The sequence below is a fragment of the Pinus tabuliformis genome, chromosome 5_2, assembly GCF_031772625.1.
Source record: "Pinus tabuliformis cultivar Carrire ecotype Pingquan chromosome 5_2, CPIR1, whole genome shotgun sequence".
NCBI classification, from domain to species: domain Eukaryota; kingdom Viridiplantae; phylum Streptophyta; class Pinopsida; order Pinales; family Pinaceae; genus Pinus; species Pinus tabuliformis.
In genome coordinates, this window is record NC_142306.1 from 99,674,080 (window position 1) to 99,689,551 (window position 15,472).

At 38.8% G+C, this 15,472-nt stretch overlaps 1 protein-coding gene across 1 annotated transcript in view; it reads right to left on the bottom strand.

Annotated features, from left to right (window-relative positions):
* The window catches only part of LOC149157705 (uncharacterized), a 126,493-nt gene extending 112,139 nt beyond the window's left edge, over positions 1 to 14,354 (bottom strand). The window contains exon 1 of the mRNA XM_089435969.1: positions 13,772 to 14,354. Coding sequence (XP_089292095.1) covers positions 13,772 to 14,092 — 321 coding nt within the window. The 5' untranslated portion in view covers positions 14,093 to 14,354. The remainder of the gene's footprint in view (positions 1 to 13,771) is intronic.
* Positions 14,355 to 15,472: the final 1,118 nt, after the last annotated feature.

Consider the following 15,472-nt stretch of genomic DNA (forward strand, 5'->3'; position numbering starts at 1 on the left):
GACCCAACCTTAAAATTACCCATTGTAAACACTTTGCACGATGAGCAAGGAGCTCTATGGGGGCATTGAGCCCAGCTTCGAAACTGACCAAGGCAAGTAGTTCAAACAGTGAACAAGGGGCCAGATGACAGCAACAGGCCTGAGTTGGAAATCAGCCGAGGTGAACATTTCAAATGGTGAACAAGTTGCCCGAGAGGGGAAATCAGGCCCACTCTTGAAATCGTCCAAGGTAACACTCGAATAGGTGAATAGGTAGCCCAATTGGAAAATCAAGCCGGAAAGAACTTCAAACAAGGAAGAAAAGGCCAAGTTTTTAGATAGTTGTGAAGAGTTCAAACAGCTGAAAGATTAGGGGAAATTTGCCTAACTATGAGGAAGCCCTGCAATATGTGAAAGCAATTAAGGCAAGAATTTGTTTCGAATGTGATTGGCTAGGTAAGTGCTTTGGGCTCAAAAATGTGATGACAAGCCCAACAAGGTGATAACACCACCTAACGCCTAACTATAGCATCTAGTATTGCATTTGTCAAAACTAGAATAGGTAATAATGGCTCTTAGTAACACTGAATGGAGTGTTACCACTCTAACTCCCCCTTGAATACAAAGAAACGCTTTTTATTTCTTTAATTAAATCTATCCTCAACTTTTTTTACTATGACAGATAAAATCGGTATTAAAAAGTGGTTGCCATTGCATCATATAGCATGATAATACAAAGTTACAAACCAAAATGAACTTATCAGTAGTATGACTTTCAAGAAGTCCCAAAATTACTACATATAAGCTATCCTATTCTAACTGGTTTAATAAGCTATCTTATATTATGGGTTTAAAAGTTAAGCTAAGGAGCTGACTAGTAGTCTAGTAAAAATCTTAGCATACTAATCTAAAAGCAAAACTACCTTACAAAGCATTTAAAAGCCTAAGATTAAAAAGACAATGCCCACTAAAAGCTTCCTACTATATGTCTACATGTAGCTAGTATGCCAATTCAACATTTTCCATCTCCAAATCTCTGAGTGCTTCCAAGATAGTCTCATCGTCCTTGATCACAGCAGGAACAGAACCAATTGATGTCTTTGGATTAGAGACGAAGGAATAGGAAATTTTGATGAGACCCAAGGTCGACTTATACAACATACTGCACTCTGCTTCCAGCATCTCTTTTTCCTACTCTAGATGGCCACAATCTCTGAAATTTTTGCATACTTAGCATTTTGAACTTCAATTTAGCTAGACATTCTATTGCTAAGATGGGAACAAGTTACCTGCATGCCAACAAGGAAACAATAGCTTCTCCTCTGTGTGCAACACGGATCAGAGATTCACATAAGAAACATTACCTAGAATGACCTACCAACCTTGTCCAGTGGCAACATCAGATGGATAAAAAACTGAATGAGCCTGAAACTGACCACTTGTTAGGGCCTATGAAGAAATAAAGAAACAAAACCCAGACCTCCAACGATCAACAGAGCCACGAAACTAGACCACAAAAAAACACAACAAAGCTCAAAATGCCAAACGGCTTTGAGATAGTCCCTTAGATTCAAAATCAACACCAAACTTGGAGCATTTCCAAAGGAGTAGAGCCAAACAATCTCAAGTGATCCCACCTACATCATGTTACTACAAAAACGTCAAACACTTTATGAATGATCACCACATACTAGTGCAAGAAAGGAGCTAGTGAGGGTCAGGTGGGATTAAATGCTCAACCCTTCACTTGGAATTCTCGTCAGCCAAGTTGGCATACTCGTACTCTAAATGCCCTGAAACGTCGCTGAAATGCAACCAAAATGCCCCGGTGGTGTTTCCTGATTTGGAAATGTCATAATAGAAACACCCCCGAATCGTTTCGGTGGCGTTTCAACCCAAATCTGCCCTATTTTCACCCAATTCTGCCATGTTTCCGTGATTTTTTTGTTTCTGCAAGCTCGCTTAAACACCCAGGAAGGGTGTGGGCCCTTGTATGGCCAAAAAAGAGTAATCTACCATTAATTTTTATCTCTAATCAATCCACACTGTAGTTCTGCTAAAAAGCAACCTTGTTCTATTTTTGTTAATGAAGATGAGGATGAGGATTATAAGATATGTAATTGTACTTGTCATTAGCTCATGTTTTATTTCATTTTCAGCACATATAGCCATGTATAAAGGCTGATTTTGGATGTAAAGCCTCATGTATAAAGGCTGATTTTCAAATCTTGGATGTACAGCCTCATCTATAAAGGATAATTTTGGATTTTGAATCATGTAATCATCTATGAGAGTTAATATAGACTGGGTTTTCCTTCTAAAATGTCATTTATGTGTCTCATTCTTTTTTTTCTTGCAAGATAATGCGTTATTAACTTATTTGTAAAAAATATTACATATGTACATACTATATATATATGACGTTTCACCCGACGTTTCCATTTTCCAAGGGTCACATTTCCAGCCATAACCGTTTTGGAAATTTCCAGACATTTCGTATTTCATGCAACTTAGTTTGACATACATTCACCACTACAGAATTATATGCTTCCCCCAACAATGAGCTATAAACTCTTCTAGGGGACTATATGTTTCCCCCAGTGATGAGCTATAAACTATTCTATGGGAAACAAGAAAAACTTGTGATTCTCCCATTTATTCTTATCAATGCTGCAACAAGCACAATTGCTCCATTTGTCAATCAATCTACCTGATTGTTAAAGGCCCTCAAAACTTAGAAGTACTCTATATCTTCAAAGCTCCTTGACACCAATGAATTCTATAGAGGGGACTCATTAGATTAGTATCTTTAGACATCAAATGATTACTCCACCAATGAATTCTATAGAGGAGACTCATTAGATTAGTATCTTTAGAGATCAAATGATTACCCATATGCCTAATTATAATCAGCGAGTCCCATGTTACAATAAGACTCTTAATCTCTCTTGAGCTTAGGATCTTTAGACCTTGAAGAAGCACCAATGCTTCTGCTTTGTTAATGAAAGCTTCTCCTAGCAACCAACCATAAGTTATTTCATGATTTCCTTTGAGATAAAAGGTGACCCCACCTCACCTACCACCCCTTATGGTCAAATTTTAAGTGTATTTCTTTAATATTTTATTCTGTCCTTCATAGTCTATGCTTACCCTTTTAAAAACTTAATTTATTCTTCTCAAGTAATATGCTTTGATGTTTTTTTTGTATTGGCCTAGTCTTTGCCAAATCATCAAGCCTTGCCAAGTCCCAAGCTAACTAAATCTTTGGCAAGTTTGAGTGTGACCACTGATTTGTATTATATAACTTCTATTGATGATTCCTCATGCAAGACCTTTATTTATTTTTAAATACTAAGGATGAAGTGTTCAATAAGTTCACATAGTTCAAAGCCTTGGTTGAAAGTCAAGGAGGAAAGAATATCAAAGTACTTTGTTTAGTTAATGGAGGCAAGTGTCCCTCTAGGAAGTTTGATTCTTTTTGGAAGGAAGAAAGGATCAAAGAGGAATTGACAATATCCTACAACCCACAACAAAATGGAGATGCTATGAGAAAGAATAGGTGTATTGTGGAGACTACTAAGTATTTGAATCATGATATGGACTTGCCTATGTATCTTTGGGGAGAGGCTCAGATATATATATATATATATATTGAACAAGTGTCGTCACAAGATCTTGAAGGATAAGACACTAGAGGAGGCATTCACTAGTGTGAAACCAAAGGTATCACATTTTTGTGTATTTGGTTGTCCAATTTATACTCGTGTTCCTAAAGAGAAGAGGACTAAGCTGGAACCCTCAAGTTTCAACTATCAAGGGTATTTTTTTAGATACAATGAGACTTACAAAGCTTATAGGATCTATAACCCAACACAAAAAAAGATTGTGGTGAGCCAAGATGTGAAGTTTGATGAGGAAGTGTGGTATTCTGGATCACAAGTATCTCCTCAAAAAATTGAAGGTAGCGAGGTTAATTCGAGGGTAAGAGAAGAGTCAGATCCAAATGTGGGCAAGGAGAGCTTAAGGAAGGATCCATCCTTTCCCTCTACTTCAATCTACAGGAAGCCAAAGCTTAAGGAAGGATCCATCCTTTCCCTCTACTTTAGTCTACAGGAAGCCAAGATGGCTTACTTACACATTGCAGGATTCACATAAGCATGTAGGAGCACCTAGATCTTCAATGAAGGCAAGCATACCTCCTAGATAATATGCCAACCATATCACATTAGCTACTTCCATTTGTGAGCCTTTCCGTCGTTCTGAGGAAGTGTTGTGTGATGCCTTGATGGAGTACAATGATGTCTAAGTGATGGTGCCTTTTGAGGGGTCAATAATTTTGAGATTGCAACATATTCAGATTTGCAAATATCAGGTTTAGTTGAGATACAGAGAGAGAATATCAATAGTGGTGAAAAAAATTCGCTCACAAAGAGGAAGTGTTAGCTTTTGGTTTACTCCAAAACTTTTTATACCATGGTAGGGTTACCTTCATGTGATGTGGAGTACATTGGTGAAACCCTAGCCCCTTAATTATATCTTAGACTTGGTTGATGACATTTAGAAAGCATTCTATTGGTGGTTGCTTGACCTTGGACTCAACGTTGAATGTGGCACACTCCTTGATGAGGTAGCTATCTTTTGAGGCATTGATATCTTCTACATGACGCATGCAATGAGAAGGATGGGTGCTTGCATAGTTGTTGGAGTTACCTTGGAGGAGCAATGTGTTAGTTTTTGCAGCATCGGAAGTGTTCTAGTCTTCTGACTTTGTGTAGAGGCTAAAACACAGGAGTTCTCCATAACCCATAAATCGTTTCTGGAAATTCCACCTAGAAGTGTCTCAATTAGATTATTAACCTATTTTTAAATATTTCCTAAGTCTAAACTTAGGAAAAGGGGTTAATTAATCAGCATTAATTGAGAAAGGTGTGAATTATCTAGAAACTCACACGGATCGATTAGGAAATAATCTCAGTCATTGATTAAGATTTAATCTTGGTCGTTGAAGTCCCACAGTAAGATTATAAGAAGTCGATGGGTAGATGGAGGAACACACTTGAGACGCTTGAGATTGATTTCCTTGGGTAGTTTGATTTCTCCAGAGAGCAACAGCAAATGCCAAAAGAGTTCAAGCCAGAGAAGGGAAGCAAAGAGGGGCAGAGATAGTGTGTCCGGATGAATTTTTCCAGTTCCAGAGAGTCAAAAAGAGTAGGTCGAGATTTTTATCTAGGAGGCTGCGCAGAGGCAGCGCAGAGCCTCAAGAGGGCAATTCGATCCAGCTGAAGAGGAGCTCGCTCTTAGTTCCAGAGGCCGGGAATATTTTCTAGAGTGTTGGAGAGGCAATTTCTCAGTCAGCAACAGGCATGACAGTTAGATTGGCAATTGATTCAGGCAAAGCGTTTGAGGGACTGCGCTAGGGTGATGCAAGGTCTGCACATAGTTGGTTGGATGACTAGTTTTTAAGGGGCAGTCAAGTGTCGGGATTGCTTAGAGAGAGGGTAATTTCCCTCGAAGAATTTTTGTCAATATTCCTCTTGGATAGATTTGTTGGTTTCGCAATTTTTATTGTACTCAAAATTTCTCACTGTTGCTTAATAATAAAAACCCTCAACTACTGCACCGGTTTTCCCAAGTTAGGTTTTTCCAGGAACTTTAGTCCAAAAACAGCTGCGTCATATTTTTTTGTGTGTGTGTCAATATTTCTCAGTTTCTAGTTTGTCTTCCGCGGTATTTTTATTTGTGAAGATTGCAATGTTATTAATTCGTTGTTGTCGTAGCAATAAATTGTTAAATTAATTTATCAGTTGGAAGAATTAATTCTAGTTGCTCTAATAGAATTTTAGTTGTGAAATTTTCACATGGTATCAGAACGAGTTTGATCAAATGGGAAGCTCAAAAGCAAAACCAGAAAAATTCGTTAATCAGAGGGAGCAGCAGGATGATTTTTTTGGGGGTTGTGCAGATCCTAAGCCAGGCAGTGCGAATTGCTACGTAGTTCGATTTTCAGTGCAGGTTGGCAAAAAAATTCGGATTGCCTGATTGAGTGTCCAGCAAGTAGAAGGGCAACAAGCTCAGATTTTCATTGAGTAGATTCCTTGTTTTGGCGAGAAAGGTTTTTGTCGCAGTTTGCAGTAGTAGAATCAACATCGGGTGGAAGAGACAGTGCACACGCAGAGAGAATTTCTCTTAAAGGGTTTCTAGACAATAAATCCAAATTTCCAGTTGCAGTTGGCAGTAGCTACAAGCAGATTGTCTTACTCCAGAAGGGAATGCGAATAGCAGATTCAGTAGCCAAGCATGGGGGAAAGAGGGAGATTTTCGTTCTAGATTTAGAGATGACCACAGTTGGGCTAAGAGATCAGGATAAGTTGGAGAAAGCCTCCAACTATGTCAACTGGAAAACTAAGATGTCCTTCCTATTAGATGAATTCGACCTAAAGACCTAGGCAGACAATGTTGTGGCAGTACCTCAAGATGCAGATTAGCTAAAGGAATACGGGAAAGATATGGCAAAGGCGAAGCAGATGATCTTGGATGGAATTTGAGACCATATATTCTCACATATAGTGGGCAAAGGAATGGCCAAGGAGATGTGGGATACTCTCGCTTAGCTATATTAGAATCCTTCCAAGCAATGGAAGATGTTCCTGCAAGAGAAGCTAAGAAACATCAGGATGCAGAAGGGTGAAGGCATAGATTCCTTCCTCACTAGAATTCAGGAAATTTGGGATCAGCTTGCAGTCGTTGGGGAAGAGCCTCAACCTACAGAGCTTGTGTGCTTGGCAATGAACAATGTCTCAGAGGAGTGGCAAGTCTTTGTCCAAAGTATCTTCGAGACACTTTGCCTAAGTGGGACAGGATGTGGTCAGACTTGCAGCAAGGGGAGATGAGACGAGCCCTAGTAAAGAGCTCCATCGGCAGAAGCAGCAGTAAGGGACCGAAGGGTGAGAAAGAAGAGGAGAATGTGACCCTTGCATCAAAGGGTCCTAGTCAGGGACAAGGGGAGACAAAGAAGAAGAAGGACCTATCAAGTCAAGTGCTTCAGGTGTGGTGAGTTTGGCCACTACGGTACTCAATGTCCTCTCAAGAAGAAGGACAAGCAGGAGAAACAAGAACAGGCGGCATCATCCGCAGAGATAGACAAATTGTCCTCCAGGTTGGAGGAAGACTTCGCCATGTTTGCAGTTATACCTCCAGGAGTGAAGTGGGGCGATATGGAGTTATAGTCCCAAAGTTGCGTAGAGTAGGGCAGGGTCCATTGAGGTGTCCTCCTCATGGATCATTACCTTGCTATGAGAGCCCACAGTATTTAGTAGCAGGATGCATCAGTGTCAATGATGCAGTCAAATTTCGAAGTGACTGTTGCACTCAGGTGCTGAGGAGCACAGAGTAGTGTTGACAACAGAGCAGGAAGCTCAATAGCAGAGTCAGTAGCAACGCAAATTCCCAATGGACAGTGCAGAGGCTAGTAGCATTCAGATGCTTAGGAGATAGATGTAGCTCAGAGACAGTTGATTCAGTCGGATGCTTCTCAATTACAGTAGTTGCAGTAACAACAACAACAGTTGAGAGGGAGTTGCAGTGCAGATGCAAAGTTGGCAGCGGTATAACAATGTCAACAGCGGCACAGATGCAGCATCAGAGTTGCGTAGTGGTTGGTGGGTAGTGGCAGGCAGTCACACTGGCCAAACATCAACAACATGTACAAAGGGTGATGCAAAGACAGGGTGTTGTAGCAGTGCAACACTAGAACACCTTCCTCACTAAGGAGTGTTAGTTTTTGTAGCATCGGAGGTGTTCTAGTCTAAAGACTTTGTGGAGAGGCTAAAACACAGGAGTTCTCCATAACCCATAAATCGTTTCTAGAAATTCCACCTAGAAGTGTCTCAATTAGATTATTAACCTATTTTTTAATATTTCCTACGCCTGAACTTAGGAAAAGGGGTTAATTAATCAATATTAATTGAGAAAGGTGTGAATTATCTAGAAACTCACACAGATCGACTAGGAAATAACCTCAACCATTGATTAAGAATTAATCGTGGCCATTAGAGTCCCACAGTGAGATTATACGAAGAAGTCGATGGGTAAATGAGGAACACACTAGAGACACTTGAGATCAATTTCCTTAGGCCATTCAATTTCTCAAAAGAGTAGTAACAGTTGCCGAAAGAGTTCGAGCCAGAGAAGGGAAGCAGAGAGGGGCAGAGATAGTGAGTCCAGAGGAATTTTTCCAATTCTTGAGAGTCAAAAAGAGGAGGCCGAGATTTTTCTCCAGGAGGTTGCACAGAGGCAACACAGAGCATCAAGAGCGCAATTCGGTCCAGCTGAAGAGGAGCTCGTTCTCAATTCCAGAAGCCGAGAATATTTTCCAAAGTGCCGGAGAGGCGATTTCTCAGTCAGCAACAAGAAAAACGACTAGATTGGCAGTTGATTCAGGGAAAGCGTTTGAGGGATTGCGCTAGGGTGACACAGAGCCTGCGCAGAGCTAGTTGGACAGCTAGCTTTTCAGGGGCAGTCAAGTGTCGGGATTGCTCGGAGAGAGGGTAATTACTAATTTCCCTCAGAGAATTTTTGCCAGTATTCCTCTTGGATAGATTCGCCAATTTGGCAATATTTATTGTACTCGAAATTTCTCATTGTTGCTTAATAATAAAAACCCTCAGCTACTGCTCCATTTTTCCCAAGTTGGGTTTTTTTGGGGACTTTAGTCCAAAAACAATTGTGTCATATTTTTGTGTGTGTGCCAGTATTTCTCAGTTTCCAGTTTATCTTCCACAGTATTTTTATTTGTGAAGATTGCAATGTGAATAATTCATTGTTGTCATAGCAATAAACTGTTAAATTAATTTATTAGTTAGAAGAATTAATTCCAGTTGCTGCAATAAAATTCCAATGGTAAAATTTTCACACAATGTTAGGCACTAAAAAGTAAGGCACTTAGCCCGAGGAAGATTGGGACCACCTAGCATGCCTTAGGTGGATGAGCACTTGACTTGAGAACACTTGGGTTGAGGGTGCATTAATTGGAGTTGTATGTGGAACTAGGACACACATGTTAAGGAGGAGCATTAGATCATTAGATGCTTGTCTTGGAGAGGGAAGAGCTTTGTGATGAGGAGTGTTTGACATTGCAAACCCTCAACAAAATCCATGGATATATTTTCTCATGGCCTTATGGAGAGATGAAGTGAATTGTATAGTCCTTGCTACCAATTACTTGATTTATTCCTATAATACAACAAAATATACATCCTATAGTGAACCTCCCTACTTCTTCTTGCATAATGTGTCAATAAACATTCCTCCATGAGTTGGCCACAATTTGCTAGAACCCAAATGTCCAGTAAAAAAGGTATGAACCTCTCTTATCAATTACACTCTTTCTCCCTTTGGCACACAAAGCTTCCTCATCTTGTAGAGCAATCCATCTTGGACATTGTATTCAACTTTGTTATCTTCACATTCTTTTCTCTATTGACCCTGCAACTATTGATACAACCCCTCAAAAACCTTTGCTTCTACATATTTGTTTTGTATGGGTGAATGGCTTCATGTTCACAATGGCTCCCAAAGTTGTGATATTGGGTAATGGTAGTCTCGATAATAGATTGTCCAACTTGTTGGCAATGCCCTTTTCATATTTAAATACTAGATGAAATTGTTGCAAAAATCCCATCCATTTAAAATGTCTTGCTTGTTGAAGCTTCCTCTAAGTCTACAAATATTGCAAGCACTCAAAATCAATGTAAATAATGATCTCTTTACCCAATTCACTAGCTCTAATAAAGCCTAGAGTTCCTCATCACAGGTGGGGTAGTCCCCATGGAATAGATATGAAATTATGAATGATAGCAAACCATCCTCCCCTCTTAAATAAACATTACACCCATGGCATATTGACTTGCACATGTTTCCACTTCAAATGACTTCTACAAGCTAGATATCACTAGTATTACAGCTTGACTATTTTTCTAGTTCAACTCCTCATGCTTTCCCTATTGACTCTTACCCCACTAGAAACTCTTATCATTGGGAATAACATCATGAAGTGGTACTCCCACAACTGAAAATGTTGATATGAACTTCTTAAGATATTGGGAAGTGCCCAGAAAACTCCTAACTTCCATGACATTGGTAGGAGAGGGCCATTTAAGGATGGCCTTTATCTTTACAAAATCAACCTTCAATTCACTTCCACCAGTCATGTGCCCTAGGTACACCAAGCACTAGTTGAAAACTCATGCTTCCATATGTTTGTTGGCAACTAGTGTTTTCTTAGTTTCTCCAGGACACGCAACTTCAAATGCACCATATGCACATCCAAAGTAGAACAAATGATCCAAATGTGATCTAAAATTTAAATATACTATGACAAATGAATCTATGAATGGAGGCATCCAAAATTTAAATATGCTATGACAAATGAATCTATGAATGGAGGCAACACATCATCCATTAGATGTGCAAAAGTAGATGGCACATTACTCAAACTAAAAGGCATTAGAATTAACCATTCACACAAACCTTTCATTGTCTTGAAGGTAGCCTTCCAAGTGTTTCCATCTTTGATCCAAACTCGATGATATCCAAATTCTCGCGAGTTGCAATTGATCCAACAACTCATCGATCTCGAGGATGGGGCACTAGTTCTTAAGAGTGTTCTTGTTGAGAGCTCTATAATCAATACAGATTCTCCAAGTCCAATCCTTCTTTGGTATTAAAATGATAGATGAGGTACCTTTTGACTCCTTGCTCTAACAAGTACTGTGATTATGTTTTCACTTCATGATTATAATATGGATCATCTATATAATCATTTGTTTGGAAAAAGAGAATCTGGTAATAATTGTATCTCATGTACTTCCACTTCCCTAATGGGTGGCATGCTCTTTAGCTCTAGGGCACTTCTCCATACACCTATAAAAGCTCTTACATTTGTTGCTCCCCTCTTTCATACATCCAATCCCATAAACCAAAATACACTTAAATAGAGTTCAATTCCCCTTGCTCGTGAGTTGTACATGAGGAATTGACTGAGAAATGAGGAGAAATTTCAAATGCCTATTGTTAGTCACTATTGGATATTTGAAGCAAGAAAGAATGAAAAGAGGTCAAATTCTACGTTTTTTTAATTTGTAATTGTTATTTAGCTGCCCTTTGCATTTTTAATTGATATTGTTATTTAACATGCAATATTTTTATTTCCTCAGCCACCTATTAAATTATTTATAATTGTTACAATTCTTTGATCTATGTATTTGACCAGACAACTTATGGAATGAACTCTATAATCCCGCAACAACATGCCCTAACTCCATGCATGCAATTTGGGAGAGACCTCTAGCTATGCTAGCATCCCACCAAGGTTAGTAGATTTAGTTGTATCTGATGACAACTTGCTGAAGCTGGCTTCACCCATGGGATTGCCAAGAATGGCTTTGTCATAGCCTTTGAGGAGCTGTAAGCCTGTAACTTGCCAAAATTTCAGTCAAGCAAGCCTTACAACTCCAAGTTGGTCTTAGTTCAACTATTATAGTTGGGTCGATGCTCAATGTGAACCTTCAAATTCAAGAGGAAGCCACTCTGGACTTTCAAGTCTTTGTGAAGTCCCTCTCTAGGGAAACCCTCTATTTCCAAGTGAAACCCTTCGATTCAATTTCTGTTTTAAAATATCAAATACAAAAATGGAAGGGATACTCAAGGCATCAAAACATTGCTTTACACAAGAAGTCTAAAGGCAGCTCCATGATAGTTTCTTTCTCATGGATTATAGCATCAGCAAGGATGATATTGTGCATATGGTTTTGAGGTATCAATGCACCCTCCTCCTCTCAACCCTGTTCATTCAAAGATGCAATGAACACTGGGATTTATGCTCCTTCAAAGACAAATAAGCCTCTTAATCTAGCCTTCATAGTGGAGAAATCAAAAGACATACCAGTGTTGGAAGTGCTAGATTTGGAGGTCTATGCTTACAATAATTGTATAAAAGATGCATCATCTGTTGTTTCAATGAGCTTTGGCCCTTTGCAACAGCACTTCATGGGTAGATGAATTGAACATGGAATTCCAATTGTGAGCTGCTCCACTGCTCCAAGGGTTACTTCATTGTAATTTTAAAGCTGCAGAGGATTGCCAAAAAGTGTTTGACAAAGGACCCTGACCCTGGGGCAGTGCAAGCCTATCCTTTCAACCCTAGTTCCCCAAATTTGACCCACTCACCATGACTGTTGGGCCCCAGATTTCTTGCAGCTATTGGGAATTCCCTGGATTCGTTTAACCTTTCCACATATATCTGTAGAGCTCAACCTCAGTTATGGTTTACCATACAAGATGCTCATTGCATGGGCTGATCTCACTTTTACCTAGCTGTTAGACTATGAAAACACAACGTTCACATGTAGATTATGCCGGCAAACTGGTCACCTCCAAGAGGCCAGTCCATCATCCCCAGCCGCTTCCCAGTCCAATGGCTTCAAGAAAATTCCCAGAGGACGGCAAGCAACAACCAGAAACCTGTATATTCCCAACTGTAGGTAACATTCAGAGAAGACGCAGGCAACCTCAGCAGACAAAATGGCTCCACCAGAATCGGAGGAGCCCATTCAGCTTCCCCTTGCTAGCAATGGGTGGAAGGACTTGGCTTTGTTGCCATTAAACCCCCCTTGGTGGTTTAAAGTGCCTCCATGAATCTGCCAATTCTGACATGGACAAGGACAAAGCATAGCCACAATCCCCCTGAAGTTTACAACTCCATCAGGACATTTAGTCTTGGTTCCGAATCAGCCCATGCCAATTCAGCTGTGGGGATCGATGTTTGGAAGAAAAAAGAAAAGAGATGTCCACAAAAGACAACCCACAACAATCAGTGACTCTGTAACTTCTCTGTCTCTTTGTAATTCAGTCAAGTTTTGTTTCTAATATCTATGCTTCTCCGCCTTTTTGTATGGTTATTGATTTGTTTTCAGTTTTACATCCTTGTAGTCGGATGGGTGGATGTTTTTCTGTTCATCTTCATGCTCTGCCCTCTGCATTAATTAAGATGCAACTTAACTCCGAATATTTAAAGCATCTCAGTTTTTCCCCCTCTTGGTGATTAATAGATCGAAAGTTAAAATGGGTTTACGCTGATACTTCCTCGGCTCTTTCCATACTAGAATGTGCAGTTTGTACTTTATTATAGAGTTCATTTAAAATTTATTACAAATAAACAGAAAATACAACTTACAGACGGACTTTAATGACATGTATACTCCCCTACTTTTGGGAAATTGGATTTTTTCAGTACAATTATTTTCCAACTCGTATCAGATCTGAATCTGAATTCGTATAACTATGACAGAAGTAAACTCAAAATTGGATACGCTCACCGCAATTGCAGATAAGCAATCACACTATGAAAAAATAAACGTCGAATAGGAGCCACAACCCTTTGTTAATCATTACAATGATTTGAGAAATACAAGCTTCTGCTCTTGCCTAAAAATGTAATGGACCACGGCAGATTTTGCCAAAAATGACCTATACTTAAGCTCAGCTCAGCAACTATTTACATTGTGCCCAGAAAGAACCCCTATCTAGCATATGACCATAATGTCTGTGTAAAGCTGGTTATTTTCGAACACCTTGTGTGTGCTATAATCTTCCATTATAGAAAAAAACAATATATTCGGGTTGAGCTAAATATAATTCTGACACCATAATATAAGTGGGCAATCGCCGCATTAAACATAGTATGTAGGATGCCAACCCTAAAGCATATGAGAAGAAAGGGGGAATAACTTCTTACCTTGTGAAAACTGAAATCGATGGGAAGTTGGTGGGAAGATTGGATAAGGGACAATGCCTCGTCGACCTGGTCAGACTGAATGAGTGCCACCACCTTGCAGTGCAGTGCATCCACCTCTGCCGGAGCAACACCCAGAATCTCATCTGCGACTTTGATGATTTGTTTGTAATCACTGGCCTTGATATGCTTGTCTAGGCTTGTAAACAGATCATCAAAAGAAATGGATGTCCCGGCATCAGTCTCTGCCTCGGCCGCGGGTCGAGAATCTGGAGCAGCTGCTTGACTGGTGGATTTAGGCTTTGCCTTCGCCTTTGGAGCCATTGTTCCTCTTTCTTCGATGGTATACACTACCTGGTTATCCCTCTGTCGGGATTTCGTTCCAGATCAGTACCAGAAGACAATATTTTTAGTCTCTAAACTCGACTCTCGTCCCATCACTGTATGTAATTGTCAGGTCTCGATGCGCGGGTTGTATAGATTCTTTTTAAAATAAAAATAAAAAGAACCCTGTGAGAACCTGGTACTACCTAACTCGAAGAAAAAATTTATTAAACTGGTTCTTTGAGGCAATTCGAGTTACGCACCGTGGTTGGTTTTCTTTTCAATGGCGAGATGGGTAATTCAAGTTATGTACCATGATTGGTTTTTTTCCAATGGCCTTTTTTATTTGGAATGTGTTTGTTCATGAGTTTTGTATTATATTATAATAATAATTATTTGGATTGTTGTTGGTTTATGAATATAATAATAATCATTATGGCTAAAGTTAAAGTTAAAGAGTGGATTGGTGTATGAAATTTTTTATCTGTGCTACAAGGAATTTTTAAGTCTATGTAAGCTTAAATTATTATGTTTTATTTGGATTTGAATTTTTGGTTTTTTATAAAAAATATAAGTTTTTAAGTATTAGGCTCATTCAAATTTAAAACAAGTACTACATAGTAATTAGTCCATGTCACTTATTTTAAATATAGCTAAAATAACAAAGAACTAAAGTTACATATATATCATGTTGCAACGACAAGAGGAACAATTATATTTAAGCAAAAGAATGTAATAGCCTTTGATGCACTTGTACACCATTTTGCAACAAAAGTGTTAGTGGCATGCTATATGCAAATGCTTTCAACAATAAACAAAGAAGTTAACCAACCATGAACAATGAAAATAAATACAATGATTTAATCTTCTTATTTATTGTGTATTAAATATATATATAAAAAAAAAAAAAGTATAAATTTACAAGTGTTTAATAAGTATTAATTAAAAACATATTATTTTATGGTCAATTACGATTTATGATAATGTCTTTAGGTGATCAAGAAATAGAGTGATTAAAGAATAATGATTTGTTTTTTAATAATTTTTCAAATATTTAAAAGTGAAATATTTCATACCCGCTAGTCTAAGTTTGATCTTCGCTGAAAATTTTCAATGTAGCCCTCTGATTCTCTGTCATTAAGCAAAGGTTTGCCTAGGCATATAAGTATTATAATGAGATGGTTGCAAAAGGGAGGCTAGACCAAGCATATAAGTATTAAAATGAGATGGTTGCAAAAGGGTTATTACTTGAACCAAGAACCAAAATACTTGTCAAGTCTATGGAAATCAAAGCAAAGGAAAGAAACGATGGGGTTCATGATATTAAGAAAAAGAAGAAGAGGAAACTCACAAATCTAGTAGCAGAGTCAAAACAAAGAT